This window comes from Sturnus vulgaris, chromosome 4, assembly GCF_052056855.1.
Source record: "Sturnus vulgaris isolate bStuVul1 chromosome 4, bStuVul1.hap1, whole genome shotgun sequence".
In the NCBI taxonomy this organism is placed as follows: domain Eukaryota; kingdom Metazoa; phylum Chordata; class Aves; order Passeriformes; family Sturnidae; genus Sturnus; species Sturnus vulgaris.
In genome coordinates, this window is record NC_142246.1 from 36,610,876 (window position 1) to 36,633,882 (window position 23,007).

At 39.7% G+C, this 23,007-nt stretch overlaps 1 protein-coding gene across 1 annotated transcript in view; it reads right to left on the minus strand.

The window, feature by feature from the left end:
* GALNTL6 (polypeptide N-acetylgalactosaminyltransferase like 6) overlaps nucleotides 1-13,106 on the minus strand; it is a 433,557-nt gene extending 420,451 nt beyond the window's left edge. The window contains exon 1 of the mRNA XM_014883994.2: nucleotides 12,801-13,106. Within this exon, the coding sequence (XP_014739480.1) occupies nucleotides 12,801-12,938 (138 nt within the window). The 5' untranslated portion in view covers nucleotides 12,939-13,106. The remainder of the gene's footprint in view (nucleotides 1-12,800) is intronic.
* Nucleotides 13,107-23,007: the final 9,901 nt, after the last annotated feature.

Sequence of the window (23,007 nt, forward strand, 5' to 3'; positions counted from 1 at the left end):
AAACGTGATCCGGTGTACAACCAAAGAATACAAGACAGAATCTCCTCTCAAGGAGAGTTAGTTTGCCCCATGCAAATGTAAAGCATGCTTTATTCACATGTTTCCAATTCACTGTAACATTAAAAGCCCACAGGTCATGTTTGTACAATGCAGTTAACATAAAACTAAGAGTTTACTGCAATCAAAATAAAATATTCCTCACTGGTATTACTTCAATAATTGACCTAGCCCAGGGTCGTTTTAAAACAGTTTAAATGCATCATTAATCCAGGATATTCCATAGCAGCTTTACTAATATGCTATAATAAACTGAAACAGAGAAGCAAGGTTGCAGTCAGTATGCATTTTGAAAAAAAATAACATAATATCAAAATATCCCAGACATGCAGATTAGAACACAAAAGAGAAGGCATAGGAAACACAACAGCAACACAACTTAGAAGTTCAAGGAATGTATTTGATGGGATATATTTTCCTTATTATTTTCCTTGGTGTATATTTTCATTACTTACATGTTCCCTTCCTATCACTTCCATTCTACCATTCTGGCAGCTTCTCCACTTTTATTAGAAGATAGTAGCTGGTCTCTCAAGCAACCAGATCAGTAAATTGGAGATTAATCTGTGATATGAAGAAGGTTACTAAATGGAAGAGAAGGTCAGTTGTTTGATTTTTGATCCCACACACCATGAGACCAGGAGATTAGCAAAGAGTATAAGGATGGCAGCCTTGGGCAAGTATTTTTGAACAATCTTGTCTATGGTTTCCTAAATAAACATACACATAAAAATATCTGTATTTGAGTCCATTGACTAAAAAATGGGCGTGACTAACAGGAAAGATAGGTAATAATCAAGGGCATAAATGAAATGAGCCACCATCATTATTTACTACAGATCTCAAGCGTTCTCAAGTAGAGGAGGAAAAAACATTCAGTAGATTGTTGAAAGTTATGGCTGTTTAAAAACTGAACATAAAGTCAGCCCACATGCAATCTGTTTTTAAGGAGGGATGAGAGACAAAAAGAAAAAACTCCAAATTTATTAAAAAAACCTCCAACTTAAAAATGCCAAAGACACTGGAGATAGTGCCCAATTTATACTCATTAACATATGCTTCTCCATGTATTCACATAGTGTTTTTAACAAAACTGTTCCATTTCTCTCAAGATTGTTGGTGTGTTACACTAAGAAAAATATATTCCCTCTCCCTGTAGGAAGCAAAGATGGTCTCCTCACCTTCTGCCCATAAACGAAGTGCATATATATATACATATAAGCAAAAAGAAAAACTCAAAACCCGCACTAACAACTATGTCTGAATAACCTATTCTACTAACAATTTCTTCAAAATGCATTGAAGAAGAGTTTCAAGTCTCACTGAATTTTAGTTTCAAACTTAATTCAGAAAGACTTCACTCTTATAAGTCAAAGAACAAACATTTCCACAACACAAGGAAGTGGCAAGTTTTTCCAAAATCTATATCCTTGAAGGGATTACGAAGTGCACAGTCCTGGCCTTGTTCTCGACTGTGGTTTAGCCTGAGCCAATAGCCTAGCCCCATGCAGCCACTCACTCCCCCACCAGTGGGATCATGTAGAGACTTGGAAGGATAAAAAACAGAGAACCCATGGATTGAGATAAAGACAGTTCATAGAGAACACAAAAGTCATGCACACAAGCAAAGCCAAACAAGTAATGAATTCACTTCTTCCCATGAGCAGGCAGGTGTTCAGCCATCTCCAGGAGAGCAGGGCCCTATCAGAGGTAATGGTTACCTGGGAAGACAAACCCATCACTCCAAAATGTTGCTCCTCCTTCTCTTTCTTCCCTCCACTTACATGTTGAGCATGATGCCATATGGTCTGGAATATCCCTTTGGTCAGTTTGGGTCACCTGTCCCGGCTGTGTCTCCTCCCAGCTTCCCATGCACATCCACCTTCCTCCCCAGCGTGGCCATATGAAAACGAGAAAAGGCCTTAGCTCTGTGCAAGCCCTGCTCAGCAATAACTAAAACATCCCCACATTATCAAGCCTGTGTTCAGCACAAATCCAAAACACAGTTCCACACCAGAAACTATGAAGAAAATTACTCTAAATGGTCTCAGTTGAAACCAGCTGAATCTCCCATGTTCATTTGTCATTCACATCCACTCCAGATGCAAAAGCAGGTTGCTGCTTAGCATGATGCCATCTCCATTTCCTTGTTCCCAATATAAAATGCATTTTTTCTTCATTGCTTCTGAAGGAGACATCTGTTGTGAGTCTTGAGCATCTGAAGAAAAATGTCTCTCACATGTCCATACTGAAGTTGCTTCAAAGAAGACACCTTTATCTTCAGTGACTGACTGCACTATTGTGGGGTCTGCACATGCACTTAGAATTTTCTGAGAAACCAATGCAGTTTTACAGAAAGCCTCACATTAATAACAACTCTGTCAAATAGTTTCTCTCAACACCTTTTGTAAGAATGGTTTAAACAAACCAGCATCTTACTGCCCTTGGTGCACCCTCTCCTCAGGGAGCAAGAAGACAGAGAAAGATCACAGAAGGTAATGGATCTTGTTTCCAGTCAAATTTATTTCCCATCCCTCTGCAGCTTTGCTGCTTTCCCTGATGGAATTACAGAAGTTTCCTGTACTCCTCTGAAGCACTTCCTGCTCACACATTGCTAAAAATGGCAGATTTCAAAATCTATTAGTATAAGTGGTTGGTAGAGGGGAACATAACTTCACTTTCATGTTAGCAAAGCATAAGCTAATATAGATGTTCTGGCTGCACTTACACTGGACTTGTATTTCTTAAATGGATTACTTTAGGAAAAACAGAGATATAAAACCACACTCCTCTCAATATAGTTCAAGCAGTATCACTCAAAATCTGACCTCCATGGAGGAGCATCTCCATGTGCTTAGAGAAATTTCCACTGCTTCATCATTATTGGAAATTATGTTAAGTATGCCCAAGGTTGCTGGAAAAGATTTAATCTGATGTGAAACACAGGTTACATAGTAATATTTTGATGTGAGACTTTTGTGTGTAATTTTTTTAGTCTCCCTCTAATTTTTAGAGCCATCACAAGCATTTTTTTATACTCGTTTCTGTTGTGTCTTTAATGATTTTATAACTTTAGAAGAGAATTTGTTGCTCAATGTCATAAAACTTCTGAATTTACATTTTTATACTGGTGTTATAATTGTAAAATTTGATCTGCATTTTGAATGTCACTTTAGTTTATATTGAGCAGTTTTGCAAAAACAACATCCAATCAAGTCTGTCATTCATTTTGTACCCATAAAAAATGCAAGTCAAAATGTAGTCATTTATCAGAGTCTGAGAAAAATATAAATATACTGCTTGTTGAATGGCCTTAATGTGTCTTTTAAGTGCATTCTCCGTGCTAATGTGAAACCACTGCTTTACAGAAAAAACAATCTAAAAATTTCCACAAATCAGTCCACTATAGTAATTTACCCAGGAACTAACTGGGATATCAAAAACATTAAATAATCTGAAATGTGGAGGGTTTCCCTCCAAGAAAAAATAAATAAAAAAGAGAAAAAGCAGCAAAGACGGAAGTGTGCTGCTATGTTGAAAATAAAAGCAGAAAAACCACATTAGGCATTGTGCTCTTATATTAAAAAAAAATAAATAAAAAAAAGTTAACTATTGGATTAAACCATGTATTAATTCTGTTCAAGACAGATGATTCAGAACTGGAGAATCACTGAAGGATGGGGCTAGATTTGGTGCAATTTATAGTCTCTCCTCAAGTTATCTAGTAGTTATCTCTGGCTAACTACTACTGCATCTGTGCAGGCTTTGCCAGGGACAAGCAGAGTTTTGCCAAGGGCAAAGCTGATCTGCACAGGAGGTATTTCAGTCGCAGGTGTCTGCTGGAGCTACCTCTTGTGGGTGGGAGCATCATAAACCTCCCTAGCCCATGTGCACTGTTTGACTTTGACCCCTTGGACACAACCAAAAAGTTTCAGCCAAGTTACACAAAGTTCATCCAAAAGTTGCATTGCAACCACAAATTTTAGCCCAGGGACTGGACAACAAAACAGAAAGACAAACTGCCTGTGGCAGAAAATTGTTTTATCTAATGCAAAATTGGGAGATTTGAATCATGGTCAGGCAAAAACATATGGGATAAAACACTTATCTCACAATTGAGGAGCTGTTAACACGGCAGGGCCTGTATTTCCCAGGCATTGGCTCTGAACACAGACACAAGGAGTCCTTCCTCTTCCCTATCATCATCTATAAACCCAACTTGTCATAGACTGTTATGAAATGTTCTTACTTGTCCTAAATATTTGTTTACCTTCTCCTAGTACTTAACTGATAGAAAGTTATTTACAGAGAGCAAAAGTAAGCAAACAGGCTAAAATTTTCTAAATAAATGCATCTGTTATTTCAAGTCCAAGTATGAAAAATTATGCTTCTTTAGGCAAATGAGCACCTTAAGTTAGTCTGATAAATCTACACTTACACACTTCAGTGAGCAATCCAATTTCTAAGCACCTTGTACTAATACTGGTGTCCTGACAAAATTCTAGTTTAGATAATTATTCTGCCTAGCTAAATCTCTTAACAGTATTGCATGCTGTCATAAACCACTGTGTAGCAAAGAAGAAAACTGTTCAATTGCCATTGCTTCTTAAGCACAGAATCAATGGTTTATCACCAATCAATGAAACATTTAAGTCGTATAGGCCAGATTTTCTAGTCTCCTATATCCAGTTTGCACTGCAAATTTCACATTACAAAGAAACAAAAAAAACCCAAACCAATTGGCAACAGACAGGAAACCACAGTGGACATGGTAGCTCTCAGGTGAAACACACATGGCAAGTTTCACAGCACTGCACATTCATGGTACTGCCAATGGCACCAATCTCCAAACTTCTTGCTGCTGCAGCTCTCATGGGGGTGACTGTACACATGGCTCTGAAGATGACACAAAAATATTCTTCAGCTTCTTCAGAGAAAAGTCTGGCAGTTAGTTTTATACTGTTCTGGAGGTGGTTTCAGACGATCCAATGAAGCATCTGTAAAATACCATTGTGCACTGTCATCAGGGACTTGGCTGAAAACTTCTGGCATGGGAAGGTAACCAACAGCTGGAGGTGACGGTAGGGAAAGGGATGCTGTAGTTATCTGTTAAATCCACATGTGATGAGAAAGTCCCATATTACAGCTAGAGACTGCTTCCTAAGGGCAGAGGTGTTCAATAAACAGGATTTGACCAGAGAAAGACATAATAGGAAATTCCTTCAATCATATCTGTCAAAAGATCTTAAAATGACAGCGTAAGGAAACAGTCCCTGTGAAACATGACCTTGAACAGAAACATAACAGCTCTGACCCTGCGGAGCACAAGCATCCAGAACAGAGTGGGATATTGTGGCCTACACATTTCTATATGGACATACACTTCTTCATTTTTGTTCCTGCAATTCTCTTTGTTATTAATTTGGTGATTAAATAGGTGATTTTAATAACTGGGTGTTTACACAGACTTCTAGCCATGTCATGGAAAAATGTGTGAAAATCATGGAAATGAATGTAAAGAATTTGAAAAATAAGCATGTAGTCCTGTTAAATCTCTGCAACAGATTTTCTTCCTCTTCTTTACCTCTTGCATAAACCATCACAAGCACGTCTCTCCCATTGGGTTTCTTATAAAGAAGAGGGAAAGGATTTCTCTGAGGACATATTTTGAATAAGACTACCAGACAAGTGTATCACACAATGAAACCTTTCCAAATGTGACAAATGTCAAAATCAGGTTGAAATCAATGAACCATTACAGAGCTTGACCTCAAAAACCTGTTTATACTATGTGCTGATTGCAGATGGAATAAAATTAATTCTCCTCACAGCCACTGGTAGGGGGCTGTATTTTGGATTTGTGCTGGAAACAGTACTGATAGCAAAGGGGTGTTTTTGTTATTGATGAGGAGGGCTTACACAGGATCAATGTCTTTTGAGGTTCTTGTACTGCCCTGGCAGTGAGGAGGCTGAGGCTGTGCAATAAGCTGGGAGAAGATACAGGTGAAAGCAACTAACCAATGAGATATGCTATACCATATGGCATCAGAGTCATAATAAAACTGAAGGAAGAGGCGACAGGAACAGGAGTGACAGCATTTGTCTTCTCAAGTAACTGTTATGCATAATGGAGCCAAACTTTCCTGGAAAAGGCTGAACAACTGCCTGCCCAGGGGAAATGGTGAATTCATTCTGTGTTTTTTGCTTGCATGTGAGACTTTTGTTTTACCTATTAAACTGTCTTTACCTCAACCCACGAGTTTTCTCACTTTTACCTTTGGGTTCTCTCCTCCATCCCACCGAGACGGGAGTGAGAGCACAGTGGTGTGGTGCTTCCTTGCCTGCCAAGGTTAAAACATAAGACACTAAAATTCTCAGAAAGAAGGTGCAGAAGGTTGCTGTATCCTAAGGAAGCCTTTTCACATTTTAAAGAAATCATTAAGAGAATGGGACTGATAATTCTTTCAGCCAGCACAATTTGGTCTTTTGACCATCAGGAACATTTACAATACATGTAGAATTTTTAGTTTGGAATTCCTGAGGTGCATTGCATTTAACTTGTTGATCTCTGAATTAATTTTTTTTTCAGACTAATTTTATGTAGCCAAGATGTCTGCTCCTGGCCCAAATCCATCAAAATAGTCAGTACACACACAGTTTTGCTGCAGTCAATTGCTATAAATGTGTGCATCAGCATATTGCTAAACAAAGACCATAAGTTACCTGTCTGAGCATTAAAAACAAGAGAAAAGCTGAATTGTTCTTTCTTATATATGTGAACAGACACGTGCCTAGACACGCAGCACATACAGTGCAGTCTGGCTCCTGACCAGGATGTACCTAGAGTACCACTGCAATCCTCCACAGCCACAGAGATTCTACACAGAGAAATTGCCTGGACAGGGAGATGAGGCAGTTTAGGAAAGAACTGAGCATCATGGCCCAGTGAGAGGACAAAACACAGCTTGGGTATCCCCCGTAATAAATGAGCAACTTTGCACCCCAGTGCTTCAATACAGCCGTGGAATCCCCTTCATCACAGTAGTCTTTCTACAAGTCCAAGTGTCAGCATGCACTGACGTTTCTTGCTCTTGTGTTTTGATTTGGATTAATCCAAAATTACTATGCACAAGAAATTAGCTGAAATACATTACAAATGCTGAGTTAAATGGAAAAAAAATTATATATAGAAACCAGTCTATTTTATCCTGTAAGATATACTCTATTTAGTAACACTCCTAAAAATTGATAGGTATTAAATTAACCACAGGAGGGCTCCCTCTGGTATAGTGAATACAAGAGAAGCATAGTGTTTTAAGATACAATACTATTTTTGGTAATAAAAGTAAAAAAAGGTTTTAGAACTCAAATTATATTTTCCTCAGCAGGCTCCAATATAAACAAGGGAATGAAATTATACATCAACAATTTAGGTAAAAGAATCGAATTACATAAGTCTTAACTGTGTGACTTAAAACACCTAAAAGGCACTCAGGTTGCCAGTGCTCTGCATTTTAAGGCACTAAACTCTGTTTTGTCATGCCAGGTACAGGGACTTTTGGAGCTGACACACCAGCACAGCAATCAGCATATCAATTAACACAGCCATAGAATAAGAGAGTATTGAACACACCAGGTCCCAGCTGCTGCTCTGAGGAGAGAAACGATGACTTGCTTGGAACAGCACATGCATAGAAACTGAGCAGAGAAAGTGAGGCTTCATATTATCAGTATTTTTTATAGTCTGACAGGTACTGTCCCAAAATAGCAGAAATAAATGTCAGCAGCAGTCAAGCAGCTACTTTTGCAGACTTGAGCCTGTTTGTCACTCTATACTTTATTTACTTCTCTGCTAAAGAGAAACAAAACTCTCTTGCCTCATAAGTTTGTAGTGAAAGCAAAGGTAAATAACTGAGACAGTGGAACTAAATACATAAGTAACTGACAGTGTCCTAACAGTGTAATAATAGAAAACAGGTGCATATTTATGTCCTAAGCAAACCATATTTTGTACAAGATTTGGCAACTGTTGAAATCAACCAGAAAAGCAAGGAAATACAGCTAGGGTGGGAAGTGGGGGGGAGGAAAGTTGTGCTCTCGAGATGCTGCTTTTATGCACCAGAAAAAGAATTCACCAGCCAAGCCTCATACTTTGCTGGCATCAATAGTGAGCTGACAGGGTTAATTGTCCTGGAAAATTTATGAGTATTAGAATCTGTGTGATAAACAGCAGGAAGCATTGAATTCTGGGATAAATTTAAATTTTCACTTCTTTCACAGATTTTATTGCAAGACAGAATTCAGGCTGAAGTTGCTTTCTGGATTCAGAAGACAAAGTCAGTATTTTCATAACCACCAGGCTCAGTAAGATGGTTTTGTGCCTGTTTGCCAGCTACAATAGAGGCCTAGGATTTGTAGGGACTAAGTTCTCCTTATCCTACGGAGTTCATTTAAATCCATACCTCACTATCCCGAGAGAAAGGTGTAATCTTGGGGCTAACCAGATGGAAGCACAGGCTTCATAGGACAAAGGAAAAAGAGCTGCATGACTACTATACCATGGAGATGTGTTTCCCCCTCACAGCATAGCTTTTCCTCTTTGTTCTGGACACTATGCATGCACGAAACTAGAAAAGGGCCAATGCCATCACCAGTTTCTCCAACAGAAGTGCCTCAATCAGAAGGTAAAAGCAGCACCACTCACTATGTCAGAACAAATGTGAAATGAAGCCAGAAATCTACCTTCTTTCCTTACTTTACACAATATAAAGCATTTCAGTAACACACCTACTAGTATTACAGAGCATCTGTGACCAAGAGACACTGCTATTCAAATCAGTTTTAAGTGAGGAGATTTGACACCTGGAAGAAGGGATGTGATGAATGAAAAAAAATACAAAATGAAGTTGAAATATATTAGGGGTCATTTCACTAGACTCTTTCAGTCACCATCCACACTGGCCTCCCATATGAACAGAAAGAAACATATACCACAATACCTACATAACAGACACTAGAAAACTGCTGCAAGAAATTTGGTAGTTTTACATGAAGTTATGCTTCATATACTGACAGTGTACGAGGAGACAAGAGTAAAGCCTTACTGTAGCCAAGCAAAGTAACACTAACTTTAGATAGCATGAAATAACTGGGTTTGGACCTGGATTACATCCTACTGGATGCACTAAATTGTTGCTTTTCTCCCATAGAAAAAAAAAACTGAAATTAAAAGTTTTACCAGCATAACTTAGTATCCAAACACCCTGGTCCTGGAATTTTATCAAATGATCAGACAAGATACTTATATCACACAGATAATATCTCAATGACAAAACAAAAACAAACTCCCCCTCCAAAGTTAAACTAACAGTAAAAACTGTAATCAAAACTCAAGGACATCATCATGTTTTAAGGAATTTTTAAGACTTCTTTTTTAAAAGGGCAATAAAATACCCTATTCAATTTCCCTTATTCCCATGGTATAGCAAGGAAGGCAGTCTTAAAAAGATTAAACTAGAAATAAACTATTTTTTCCCTCATGTCTACCATTTATGTCAAACTGTATTTTATGGAAATCTTGTTGCACCACATAACTCAGAACCTTTACATGTACATTTACCGTTGAAGCTCCACTTTAAATATGATAAAACAGAAGTAAATAACAATAACCAAAATATTAAAATCAAGCGTATCAAGTTCTCAAGTGAAAACAGGACAGCTTTAGAAAGTTTCTATTAAACAAAGGTTCACAGAGGTTAATAATGTTTATAGAATTAATGTAAAGTGATCAAAATCATTAACGTTGCCTGAAATCATAATTGTATCATTTTCTCATTTTTTAATTTTTCCTAAAGGAGAGATTCTCTACTCAGAAACAGAACTTGCACAATGAAAAACAATTCTTATGTAACTTATTGCAGCAGTATTTTCACGAAAAAAAAGTCAACTTAGTTTGTCATATTAGAATTTCTAGATAGCAGTAAAGAACACAAGTGCCTCTTCTAGGCACTGGAAATGACACAGTCCCCAGGGGACACTGTTCTACCATTGATAGAAGCAGACTGTTTTTGCATCGTAGGCTGCTTTTGAACTGCTTCTCTGCTTACTGCTGTCAGGATATCAATACCTCCACCATCAGACTGCCATCCCTCCTTCACTCCAGTGCTGTGGCAAGCAGCTGAGGTGGTGGAAGAGGCTGACAGAGCCCTCATTCACAGGGAAGTTTGGGGATGTTTGTTTCAGCAATGAATGCAAAAGCTTAATTTATAAGTAGTCAAAACATCATTTTACCATGCCATCTCCTCAAAACCACCTGATGATCCATAACATGAATTTAATTGTTCTTAAAACAAGATGGCACATTTATAAACACTACTGTCAAGGTCAGAATACCAACTAGATGCTCATTTCACCCACGAAGGCAAAACCAGTTCAGCCTGTAACTAAATTATTGAAGTCAAAGACAGCCCTGCCTCTCTCCCATGGTCAGGACACACCACAACAGTCTAACTGTACATCACCAGCATGATGTGCTGACTCTACACACACATACCTTTGTAACCTAACACGATCTTAGAACATGTAAGAAAAGTCTGTTGCAGTTTCAGTAGGACTGACCTCTAAACTTGTGCTGTCACACTAAGTATCAAGAAATTGAATACCTCAAGGGCAAAGAATAATGGTGCTGAGCGTTTAAATTCTTGCATCTGCTACTAACTTAACAGGGAAAATGAACTTGTATTTGTACAAGGATACTATTTCTAATGTAGTCTTTTCTAGCATGACCTCATTTCTAGGGTAGTTGCAAAGAAGTCTTACAATTTTCTTTATATTTCAGGGAGTTGAACTCAAATTCGTATTTCAATCTCTGTTCCTTGTAAGTATTTTGGGTTATAATGTGCACATCAAAAGACATAAGTAACCTAATTGCATTACTTGTCTGTACTTCAACCTTCCATGCTCACTGGGTAATGATACTGCCAACATGATTTTAATACTTATCATGATAACGGAATTACATTAGAGTCAGCTGTAAGGTTCAAAATTTCACTGCTCATTTTTATTGTTTTTCCATTAAACAGTCCCATTACTGCTCAATTAGTATTCAGACTGGGAGAAAAGTGAAGAGAAAAAAAAAAGGAGGAGAAAAAAAGGAAGCTAGTAGAAAGACCTTTTCAGAAAACTTAGGATGCAAAATTTTTTGGAGTCACATTAGCAAGCCTCACTAGTCCTTGACATATGCTTAGCTGTTTATTTCTTACACCACTTAATCCTGAACCTTTTTTTTCAATTAAATAAAAAAGCTCCCTTTCAGCATTATCAAATCACGTTCTACTTAGAGTGCACTTCTGAACATCAGAAATTTCATCAAGACATGTGTGTTCTAAAGTGCCATGCAACACACATGGAAATCATTATTTGCATTGAAAATCTTAGCTTTCCTAAGTCACAAAGTAAATTAGAAACTGCTAAGACTGTAGTGTGCACCTTGTAAACTAATGACAGACACTTATGATCATGTATAATTTTCTTTCAGCAGAAATTACTTCCAACTAAATTTTAGCACCTGACACCTCCTGCATTTTAAAACCCATGGAAACATAAAGTAAGCTTCAAATTAAGAAGCTATCCTTAACTTCCTCCTCTAGTAATATTCAGCATATTTCATTAAGCAAAGTTATGATACTTTGGAAGACTAACTTCTGTAATGGTTACTCTTATTAACAAAGAATCAAATATGTTATTGTCCAATTGAAGCCGTTGACCATACATGGGTGATGACCCTTGAAATGAAGGCTACTAATACGCTAAAATGATAAATGAATACACTCTGATGTGAAGGCTGTGTAAGTGGTAAACAAGCTAAAAGATCATACAATCCCATAATTTCTTAGCAATGATCTATGAAACATTCATGTTATGTTTAAATTACAGATAATTACGGTGTAGGAGCTGTTTAACAGAACAAACACAAGCTTTGGTAAATTACAGGCAGGGTTATAAAGAAGTGCATTACCATAACTCCCTAAAACTAAACTTCACTTAACGCGGGTCATACTGTGATTTATGAGCCATACATAAAACCATCAAGCTGAAGAATAACTCAAGCAAGAAACAGCTTATGTCAACGGCTCCTTTTAACAACAATGATCGAGAAAACTGTAAACTGAAAATATTTGGAAGTTCTTTGTGACATCAGTCTGAACAGCATCGCCGCATCAGGACATAACAGTAATATTCAGAAGAGGAAAAAAACTGTCAGACACTTCTGCCGAATTTACAGCAGAAGAGGAAACAAAAAATCTCGGTGCTAAGACATCTACACGAATCCCAAGCAATTTTAGCGGACCTATAGCCACACACCAGTTCGAGAAGTATTGCAGAGAGGCGGGCAAACAAAAGTTGCAGTAAAACCTCTACTTCTTGTAATGAAAATTAGAGCTCAGCATCACCTTCAATTCACCAACGCAGCACACAAAATCCCACGTCCTCCTAGTTTCCGAGGCAGCCCCTGTGCCTGCTCACCCCTTGCCCTTCCCGGGGAAGCCCAGCCCGGCAGACTGAGATGCTCTCCCAACTTTCTCTCTGCGGCGCTCCGGCAGGACAAGCACACGTGCAGCCGCCCCCGCTGCGCGCCCTCGGCCGGCGCCCCCCGCAGCCCTGAGGGGGCAGAGCCGGGGCCGTGCCCCGAGGGGCGGCTGCCGCCCGCCTCGGGCTGTGCTCCCGGGCGGCTTCGCACCTACCTGCGGCTCCGCGGCTTCGGGCGGCTTCACCAGGTGCTTCTCCTTGTACAGAGACCAGAGGCCGATGTCAGGCAGGAAAATCAGAGCCGCGGTGAAGAGCAGCGTCATTTGCAGAAACCTCTTCTGTTTCCTCTTCATGGCCAAAGCCGGGCTGCTCTGCTGGCGGCGGCGGTGTCAGCTCCCCCAGCACCGCGGGGACAGGTTCTTCCCTGCCCGCAGTCTTTCGGAGGGGCCCGGCGCCGCGGAGAAACTTCGCCCGCCTCACGCCTGCCCACCCGGAGCCCGGGCGGGGCCGCCCCCCGCAGCGGCGGCGGGGCCGAACCTGGCGGCCGCTCCCCCCGCCCCGGCGCGGCGCTGCGAGGCGGCGGTGCCGCTCTTGGGGGAGTTCATGGATCCACCTGCGAACAGAGCGGCAAACAACCCGCCACGCAGCGGAACAGGGGCAATAAATAAATAAAAAAATATATATGCATATATATATATATTAAAGGAAAAAAAAAAAGGAGGGAAAAAGCCTCACAACCCGAGTCCAGCAAACAGCGTGGGACCGAGCGCTCCCCCTCCTCCCGGCCGCGCAGAGCCCCTGCCGCTGGCCGCGCCCGCCCGCCTCACGTCCCCCTGCCTGCCCCAGCCCGGGCGGGGGGGGCGCGGCATCATGAGCTCATCACGCGCAATTTGCTAAGCAAGAGTTCAAAAAAAAAAAAAAAAAACACCAAAAAAACCACCCAAAAAACAGGAGAAGAGGGCTGATGCCGGCGCCGCGGCACAGCGCGCCCCTCCGCGCCGGGGAGGCGGGCAGGGAGGGGCGGCCCGCGCCCCCCGCCACCACGTGCGCCGGCCGGGCCGGGGACGGGCGGTGTCGGGCCCGCCCCACCGCGCCTCCTCATCCCGGCCGCCCCGTGTGCGCCTTCCGCCGGCTCCGCTCCGTTCCCCCGGCGGGCGAGGCGGTGAGCGACAGCCTGGTGCGGGGCCCGCGGGCTAGAGCCGGGCGATGCTGCTGCTGGTTCTGCCGCCGCCGCCGCGCATCGGGGACGGGGCTTGCAATTCCCGTTCCGGTCCGTCCTCCTCGGCGCTACGTGAAATGCGGGGGGAACGGCGCGGAGAGCCCGCGGGCGGCTCCCTGCCCGGGGGCCCGGCCCGCTGCGCCAGGCGGTGCTGGGGCGCTCACCTGCCGGGGTCTCCCCGGACTCCCCCCGCAGCGCCGTCTTTCCGGAGCCCGCCCGGCCGCAACCTGAGCAGCTCCAGCCTTCCCCGAAACCGGGGGGCTGAGTTCACCCCCCACTTCGGTAGCAGCACCGAGGGAAGGAGATGTTCAAAGCGATGTCGATTTGTACCCAGCGTGTTGCAGTCGGACCCCGTTTGGGCTTCTGGTTTGAGTTCAGCTGCTCATTCTGACTACGCAGTGTAATTACCTTGTCTTCCCAAACTAACTCCTCTCAGTAAAACAGGATGACACTTAGGCTAAGCTTTCTAGGACCTACGGCCCTTTCAGCTTTGTCGCGTTAAACAGCGAGAAAATGTGTATCAAACTCATAACGTTGACACGTCCAGAACGAATATTGAAAAATAAAGCTACCTCCAACTTCCCTTTCTTTCTTGCCCTGCATATAGAAAGCTGTCACTTCAGCTACAGTCCCTGTTCCTGTTGGTGGCTAAAATGTTTCTGAATGTCTAAGTCTTAATACTGCAGTAAGAATTTTCTTTCTGTAACTACAGTACATAGCTACGAATGGTGAGAAGTAGTCCTGTCCTTTTCCATAGATGAGATCAGGGTTGTCCATCCACAGAGCCATCTTTTTCAGGAAGCATTTCTTACATATGCATAAAATAGTAAAAGAGGCAGTAGAAAGCTTATTTTTTAGGAGAGTAGGTGGAGATAAGGGAAAGCTTGAAGGCAGAATAGGAAAACTCTGAACGATGAAGGTAGGATGGGAGGAAACAGCATAATGCTTTTTACATAAAAGTAGGACTGGAAGGGACCTTGCAAGGTCAGCTCCTCTGTGGCTCTGCCCCAAGGCACAATCAACTACATGTATGTGTCATTCTTGACAAGTGTTTGTCTAACCCATTCTGAAGTCCTCCAGCAATAGCACCACTCCAGCCTCCTCAGGCAATCTGTTTTGACTTGCCAGTGCAAACTGTTCCTTAATGTACAACCTGAACTTCCCTTGCTGTGATTTCAGAGTATTACATTAGCAGCCAAAGGGACAGCAAGCAGAGTATTCCCCTCAGTCTTTACACAGGTAAAGCCTACTTCCAGAAACTGTTCTCTAGGCACTCCAGGACATCTCAAGAGCTGAGGTACCTTCCTGCTTTCATCAGGACTGTCTCCAACTGATTTTTATCTTATTTGAAGTCCAAAGCTGGAGCTAATAAGCTACGTGGGATCTTGTAATTGTTTATAAGAAAAGAAGGATGCTCATGTACGTCACAGTGTATACTCTTTTTCCGTGCATTCTGTATGGAATGCAAGCCTTGGTTGTGACAGCAATATCACTTAGCGATAAAATTTGAGCTCTGGTTGCTTTTGTTTCCCTCAAGATCACCTAATCCATTGTTCATATTTCTATGGCTGAATACTTTTCCATTTTGTGCTGTCTCTATTGAATATAACTTTTTTTCCCAAAATATTTATCCATTTTGTCAAAAACACTTTGAATTTAAGCCTATCTTCCACTATCATATACAAATGTAATAAATTTGTGCAATTCTGCAATCCAGACTGTTAGTAAGAACTTCAGATCCTCACAGAGCTCTGCAAAATGTATATTCCTACATTTAAGAGAATGCCATTTGTACTTTACTCTCTCTGTAGTTTCCAGACAATTTGAAATACCTAAGTGAACTAATCTTGCTTAGAAGATTGTCATGTGCAAGATTTGTTCCATTGTCTATTGGTGATAAAAGATGTACTTCACTGGTGCCTTTTTACCCTGCTGTCACAGAAGATCACCAAAAAGACTATGCAAGCATTTACATTGTTTTATTGTTGCAGCTAACCAGGAAGTTATTCAGTTCAACTGAATTTTAAAAATTTGGATTTATATTCAAGAGATGAATCCATCCAAAGATTAAAGTATTCAGAAAACCAAAGGGCACTGATCTTGTCAGAAATTCCACTTACTTTTTTCGTTCATCATCCAGAGTTAGGAAATTTACCAAGCATATTGGAAATTTTGATTCAGCTGCCTTTTTGTCTGAAGATATACAGCCTTGATGTTCTTCCACTCAGTGCAAAAAGAATAACAGCTAAAACCATCCTAAGTATAGAAATGATTGCTATGAGATCATATAATAATTGTGTAAAAAAAGTAGGACTACTGGCAGGAAAGATTTAGGAGATGTTGCATCTGGAATTCCAGAGCTTGCCAGTGATATCTGCCTCTGGAGATTGAAGTGAATGCAGACATTGACTCTCAAGAGATGAAATTCAATTTAATTTCCTGAATCCTGAGAACGATTTTGTAGTAAGGGTCATAGGCAACAATCGGCAAGTTGATGTCTGCTTTGTAAAGAATTAAAGGCATCTTTTTCAGCAAATATTTTTTTCATATAGTCTTAAGCCACCTAGCCCTATTAGGCAGTGCTGAATTTTTAAAGCACTAAGCTAGCTTAAAGGAAGGAAAAAGAAAGTATCACTGTTGTGTGAGTTAAAAGCTGCAAATATACAAGACATGCAGCAATAACTTACTCTTGCCCTAGAAGAGCTTGCAGTGGAGCTGTGGAACATACTTTCTTCAGTGGGGATATATTCAAACCTTTAGGTATTTGATGTTTGAATTCTCAAGCCATAAATGATAAAGAATGAAAAAGCAGCATCCTGAAACCATTCACATGTTGGAACCACAATTTAGTGTATTGGGGACATATTTTCATTTCTACTCCTCCATGTTCTCCTACAATAAAACTTCCACTAAGATTTCTGATATGACCTAGGACAAAAGAGTGTAAAATAGCTTAGGGGGGATAAGAACTACAAAGCAAGATGACCATGAGAAGCTGTTTCAGCCATGCATTTCCATCTGAGAAGCTGAAGTCCTCCAAGGTAAATTTTCTGAGATTATGGCTTTATGTATAGAATTACTCAAAAGGGACCCCAGGTCATGGCTAATCAATTCTCCTCCTGCAGGAAATCCACTATTCAGTGCATGTATTGCAGAAGCAAAACTCTGCCCTCACATGAAAGACAAAGTACCCACCTTCACAGTCACTGTTACAAACATAAGAGGTTGATGTGCTCTAAGTAGAGGATGAATCTACTAAAATAATGATTAACCATCTGTAATATTGCCATATAAAAGAGTGTGTAAAGGTAATGGAATGGGAGTTTGCTTTGATTATAGTATTTACCTCTGGGTAACGCAGGATGTAAAATGACCAGGTCTATTCCCATGATTTTTTCAGTTTGCTTAGTGGGAGAGAGCGTTGCAAACCACTCTCAAAGGCAGGAAGAAGGGCAAAGGGATTTGTCCTTTCACTACGACAACCTTGATCTGAAACAGAGTTGCAAACAATTGTTGATTCTGCTATTTAGGGGACTGACATGCTTTATCACACCTGGTTTTCATCCTCAGACATCCAAGGGTTTCTCAAAGCACCTCACATCCCCTCTGTCACTTCTCTTAAGATAACTTAAATCTCAGGGGAAGGACATGATGGTGGTGGTAGCATAGTAGAAATGGATATTTAATGTGAAACAAAAAGTACTCTTTTACAAAAGTTCTAAATTCAAGATCCTCCAAACTCCCACAGAGAACCTTTATTTTCAATATTTTCTGCAGAGAAAAGTTTTAACATATTCCCCTCAAAAACTGAAATTATTTTTTATGTAGACTCTGGCTATAAATTACAACACATATAACGTTTTTTAAATTTACTTTCTAATTCATTTGGTCCTCATCTGTCTCCAGTTTTGTCACCAAATTTCAAAATCATCGTCACGTATTTGTACTGCTGCTATGGGAATATGTCTTGTACATTTCATTTGTTGGGGTTTTCTTGGAATCAAACTTTTGTTCTCAAATTTAACTGAGAAATTCAGCTGAAAAGAAAAACTAGGAGCTCACCTACACATATAGGAAATCAAGAAATTTGGTTCCCAGAGCAAACTTGAGAGAAGTTTCTTTTATCAAGGTTTTTGCAATTTAGCTTCTGTTTTTTAAGTTACTAGGTTTGTCAATATTGCATAGATCCAGAAAATTTACTTGAGAAGTATACCAAAAACGTTAATTTAAATTGAAGCATTTGTAAATATGAAGACCTCTTCTTTATAGCTAGTGTAAATTTTCTACCCAAAGTACTCTTAAAGGTCCGTTACCTTAAAAAAAAAAAGTTTTATAAAAATGGAAAAACCTAAATCATATGAAAATATTATTGGGGAAGTTGTGTGTCCCATCCCACATCCCATCCCCAAACCTTTGGCATTTAGAAAACAGCATCCCTTCTATTCCAGGATTATAAAGTTTGATTAAAATTCAGAAGAAAAACTCCAGAAAAGTCACATAGAACTTGAGAGAGTAATGATAACACCATGAATTATTTCCACTTTCAGAACTTTCTTCTCTTTGACTATCTGGATGATGGATGATTGCTTCTTCATTGTTGCTGTGCCACTACAAACTCAAGAAAGCAAACAAAAATGCTGATGGATCAGACTTTTTGCCAGTTACCTCAAAAGCTGCAGATTCACTACTGCACAAAAGAAATCACTGAAATATAAGGGTAATCAGAAAAGTTTATTTTGAGAGAGAAAATCAGTACAATGTCAAATATTTCTAAATAGCTCAGTAATCATAAAACACTGATGTCAGGAAAAATAGTTGCTCATTCTTCCTTTCATACAAATCCACAGTAATTTGGGCCTAAATTTGGTACAGGAACATGGCATTTGTAGAAATTTGGATGAAAAAAGTTATCTTCTTTTAGATCATCTTTTTCAACAAACAAAAACATTAGCTTTGCAAGAACAGAAAAACTCAGCTCTGTGATAGTTAGGAAAAGCATTTTGCTCTTTTGAACATCAGCCCTCCTTTTCAGTCTTCTTGTTTCAGAAATCTTGCTATACATTTTCTAAGTATCTAGTAAGGCCTCACAACAGCATTACTGTTTTCACATGCAATAGTCTTCTTTGTCTGATAATGCACAGAGCCTTCACACTTTTATCACACAATCTGATCCAGGTTGGATCTAAAATACCATCGTATTACTGGAAATAAAACAGTACATTCTGCAAAGCTTCCTTAACAAGATTGAAAGTCTCATCTCACCAAACTTGTAAAATGTGCAGAATATATCAAAAGGTAGCAGATGTCACCTTCAGTTCTGATTTTTCACTAGAGGCATCGCCAACAAACTTCAGAGATGTCTACACTGATAAATAGGAAAGCAGAATGGGCTAGAGGATCTCCACACTTCTTAGTTGCTCATTTGCCTTCTGTTTGGTTTCGGGCTGATATTGGGCTGAACTAAGCCTGGGTCCTGTACTGGGAATCATTTATTTCAGTTAAAAATTTAAAAGGATGAATGGGTGAGATGGCACCAGGTTGTTCATACCTTTATCATCCTCATGCAGTCCCAGTCTGCTGAGCATCACATACCCCAAAGCTTTGTCATGTTCCTGCCATTCCCTAGGGTGCATTACACAGCTTTGGGGTCTGAAAAAAATCCCTTTAGTGGCTTGCACAGAGACCTCATGTCACCTTAAACACTGTAATGGCCTGCATCTTTTTATCTCCATGTTGTGTCAGAGTTCAAGACAGAACTCAACAGCTTGAGAAGTGGGCAAACTAAAATGTTGCTTTGCTACTTAGAGTTCAAAATGACATGTAGTGTTTCCCTAGCTTACCAATGGTTGCCAATTTCTGTGGCAGCCTAAGACAATGAATGCTGTATAAATACTTTCTGCATTTGTAGATGAAGAAATTGTCAAAGAGAATTTAAATGAAGATCATAATGCTGACAGCTCCAGTTCCATCACTGCAGATTTCTAGTATACATGTATATGAAAACATGAAGCAAATAAGAAGTAGCACTTTTTTCTGTAACATTAGTTCATTGAATTCCATCGTGTACTGTAGAAAGGCATAATAGATGCCACAGAAAGAAAGATGATGGTCTTTTATTTTGGGTGCAACCCAGCAATTACATAACCTGTGTTCTAATGACTGCACAGTGCTCCATCATTAAGGAGAAAATGTCATTTTATTTAAAATTATAATCACCAAATCCAGTGATTTCTGATGAGCTGTGTGAATGTGATTTGCAATATTGATTCTACCATATTCAAGTAAGAAAATAAATGCTGAAAGAAACGACGCTCGAGATAAGTATATTAGAAAGTATTTTTGTAAGGGATATTAGTGAGCTTTTTCTGCTTTTTTGTGATTAACATCTTTGACATTTTACATGCAAATGCTGAAGAGCAGAGATAAGCCAAGGTAGAACATAAAAGGACTAGAATGCCACTCAGAAAAAATGCTTACTAGTATCTTCATTACCAATAGCTGCTGTCAGGTTGATCTACAGTCTTACTAACCATATATTTCGTATTTCCCATGTAAGTTGTTCTTCATATTTCAAAATAGCCTTCATAAGAACTGAAGGACTTTTTCAGATATTGCAATTCAGACATCACAAGCTGTCTTTTCAGTCTCAGACTCCATTCAGGCTCATTGGATATTCCACTGTAGTAGGACTCAGAATACATTAAAGGCTCAAGCAGAAGACATACAGTCATAATCAAATATTTTGAGGGAAATAAGGGGAAATTAACCAAAGGGTTTCATCGAAAGCTGGTAGAAATTTTTTAACTGAAATATTTAATTTCAGTGAGTTTCATATTAGCACAAAGGTGAGAAAATAAAGTACTAATGACTATCAGATGTAAAAAATGTTACATGCGTCTAAGTGGTCCTAAATTTAAAGAATTTGAGGGGCAGGGTAATTTGGATTTTTTTTTTTTTTTTTTTTTGGTAGGGAGAGTGTTCTCATACTCTGAAGACTAGCTAATAATTGTCAAGAAACTTTGTCAAGAGGGCAAAGAAAATTTTTGCCTCCAGAAGATCAGAAGCAGCACCAGCTGCTGGCACTGCAGTAACTTTACTTGACAGCTGATAGTGCATAGACAACGCTGAAATGTACATGGGGAAAGCCAATAGCATCCTCTGCTGCTGCAACGTAAATCAATAAACATTTTGTCCTGTCCTATCACTTCAGAGTTAGAGCTCTTGAACACATTCATATGGCTGGAGGTTTTTACTAAAAGTGACAGCAAGAACCCCTTCATTTTAGCTACAGCAGTCAGGAGTAAATAAAAGGGGAATCAGGCTAAATGTAATAAACCAGTAGTTGTTTGTGCGGCTTGGCAAACTTATTTGTATTAAAAGCTAATGTTCTGAAAGAGAAACATTTTTCCACTATATTGTCCAATCCTAATAAATGTAATCCAGAAAATTCCCCACCTCATTCTTTAGAGGAAACATTTTTTTTATAACTAGGATACTGAGGACCCTCCATGCCTTGGGGAGCTAATTTTAGTCTTTTAGTACAATATCAAGATGATCATTAGATGTTCAAGGCTAAAAAATAGCTAAGAATAGAGCCAAATGGAGTTTCAAAAAACATTCATCCTGAAGTTAATGATAAATTTAAGAATAGCTAATGTTAAGAGCTCTCTATAAAGTGATTAATGAAGTCTGTCAAGTAGTAAATCCCAAAATCTCTAGATTTTTTTCCAAGTACATGCATCTGCAATTTCATGTGTAGTAGAGGAGAAACAAAAGAAAATAGGAAGAAGCTTTCTTCTGTAATTATAGATTCTGCTCAATGGGGAAAAAAGTCTGAATTTGAATTGATATGGAGGCAAATGGATTGGTTAAAAACCAAAACAACCAAAACCCCACCCTCACCAAACTGGAAAAAAAAAAAGATAAACATTGTAAAGAAACTTTTAAACTTTGAAATAGCAAAAAAACTTAATACTTTTTAAACAAAGTTCAAAGAAAGTATTCTGTTTCAACATTAAGTGCTCCATTTAAATATATACGAGCTCTTTTGCTTAGCCCAGAATTAATTTTCTTCTTCAGTTTTTCCTTTCAGCCATCATCCTCCCTCTCCTGCCTACCTGTGTTCCCACACACACACGTGCTTAGTCGAGTTCTGACTTATGTCCTTCCCATGCTTCAAATGACCTCGCCTTGAGAACCTTGGCACATCGTGAACATACACGTATAATATTGGAGTGTGTTGCCCTGATTCATGTTTTTGACCTGAAGAGTTATAATAAGCATGGGAAAACATATCATACTAAGAAAGATAAAGTCACTACAGTTGGAACACCTCAGCAATAGGCAGGACTTTCGAAGTTTCTTGTAAAATCTTCAAGTTCATCTTCTCAAGGTTTCCTTCTCAAGTTAAATATTTTCCAGCTTTTGGGAAGCCACTAAAGCAGCTTGCATTAGTGGTATTACACCTAATATAAATGTTTCAAGCTTTTAAAGATCATTTGGCATCTAAGGCTAAGACTAAAGGCAGCATCAGCCTATATACATGGGAGTTAATATGACAAATCAGGCTACTTCACAATGAAAGGCCTCTCTTCAGATGACGTCTGTGTATAAGAGCAAGTTAAATTGTCATCTCTGCTCTCTTTTAGGACTCATACTGTGGCATTCTGCTAGCACTAGAACTTCCTTGCCAAGAAAGCAGGCCCCATCTGTCATACACTCTTCTTGTTTCTCAGCAGTTAAAAAGCCTGACAGTTTCCATGAATAACAATGACACATACTCTTGTATCTTGCAGGGAGGCACAAATTTTATTGATGAAAATGGGGGGAGGGGGATGTAGTGGGAATCCCTCAGTCTTTAAAGAGTTTTCTGGGCACTGCTTATGTCTGGTTTTGAGTGAAGATGGAACTGCCACGTGTGTGTCAATGAACCTGCTTATTGCTGTTACCAGGTAATTGCTGACCTAGGCCACTGCAACTAAGGACCTGTTTTCAAAAAAACCAAGTCTGTTTTGTAACTGACACCCCATGCTTTCACAAGAAAGATTCAACCAAAATCTGGGCTCCAATAGCTTTTAATACATAGTTCTTGACCATGCAGGTACATCTACACTTAAAAAGCTACTTAAGCACAGTTTTTGAACACCTTGAAAAGTACCCAAAAATTATAGCAAGGGGTATGTTTTGGGGGAGATGCTCACAGA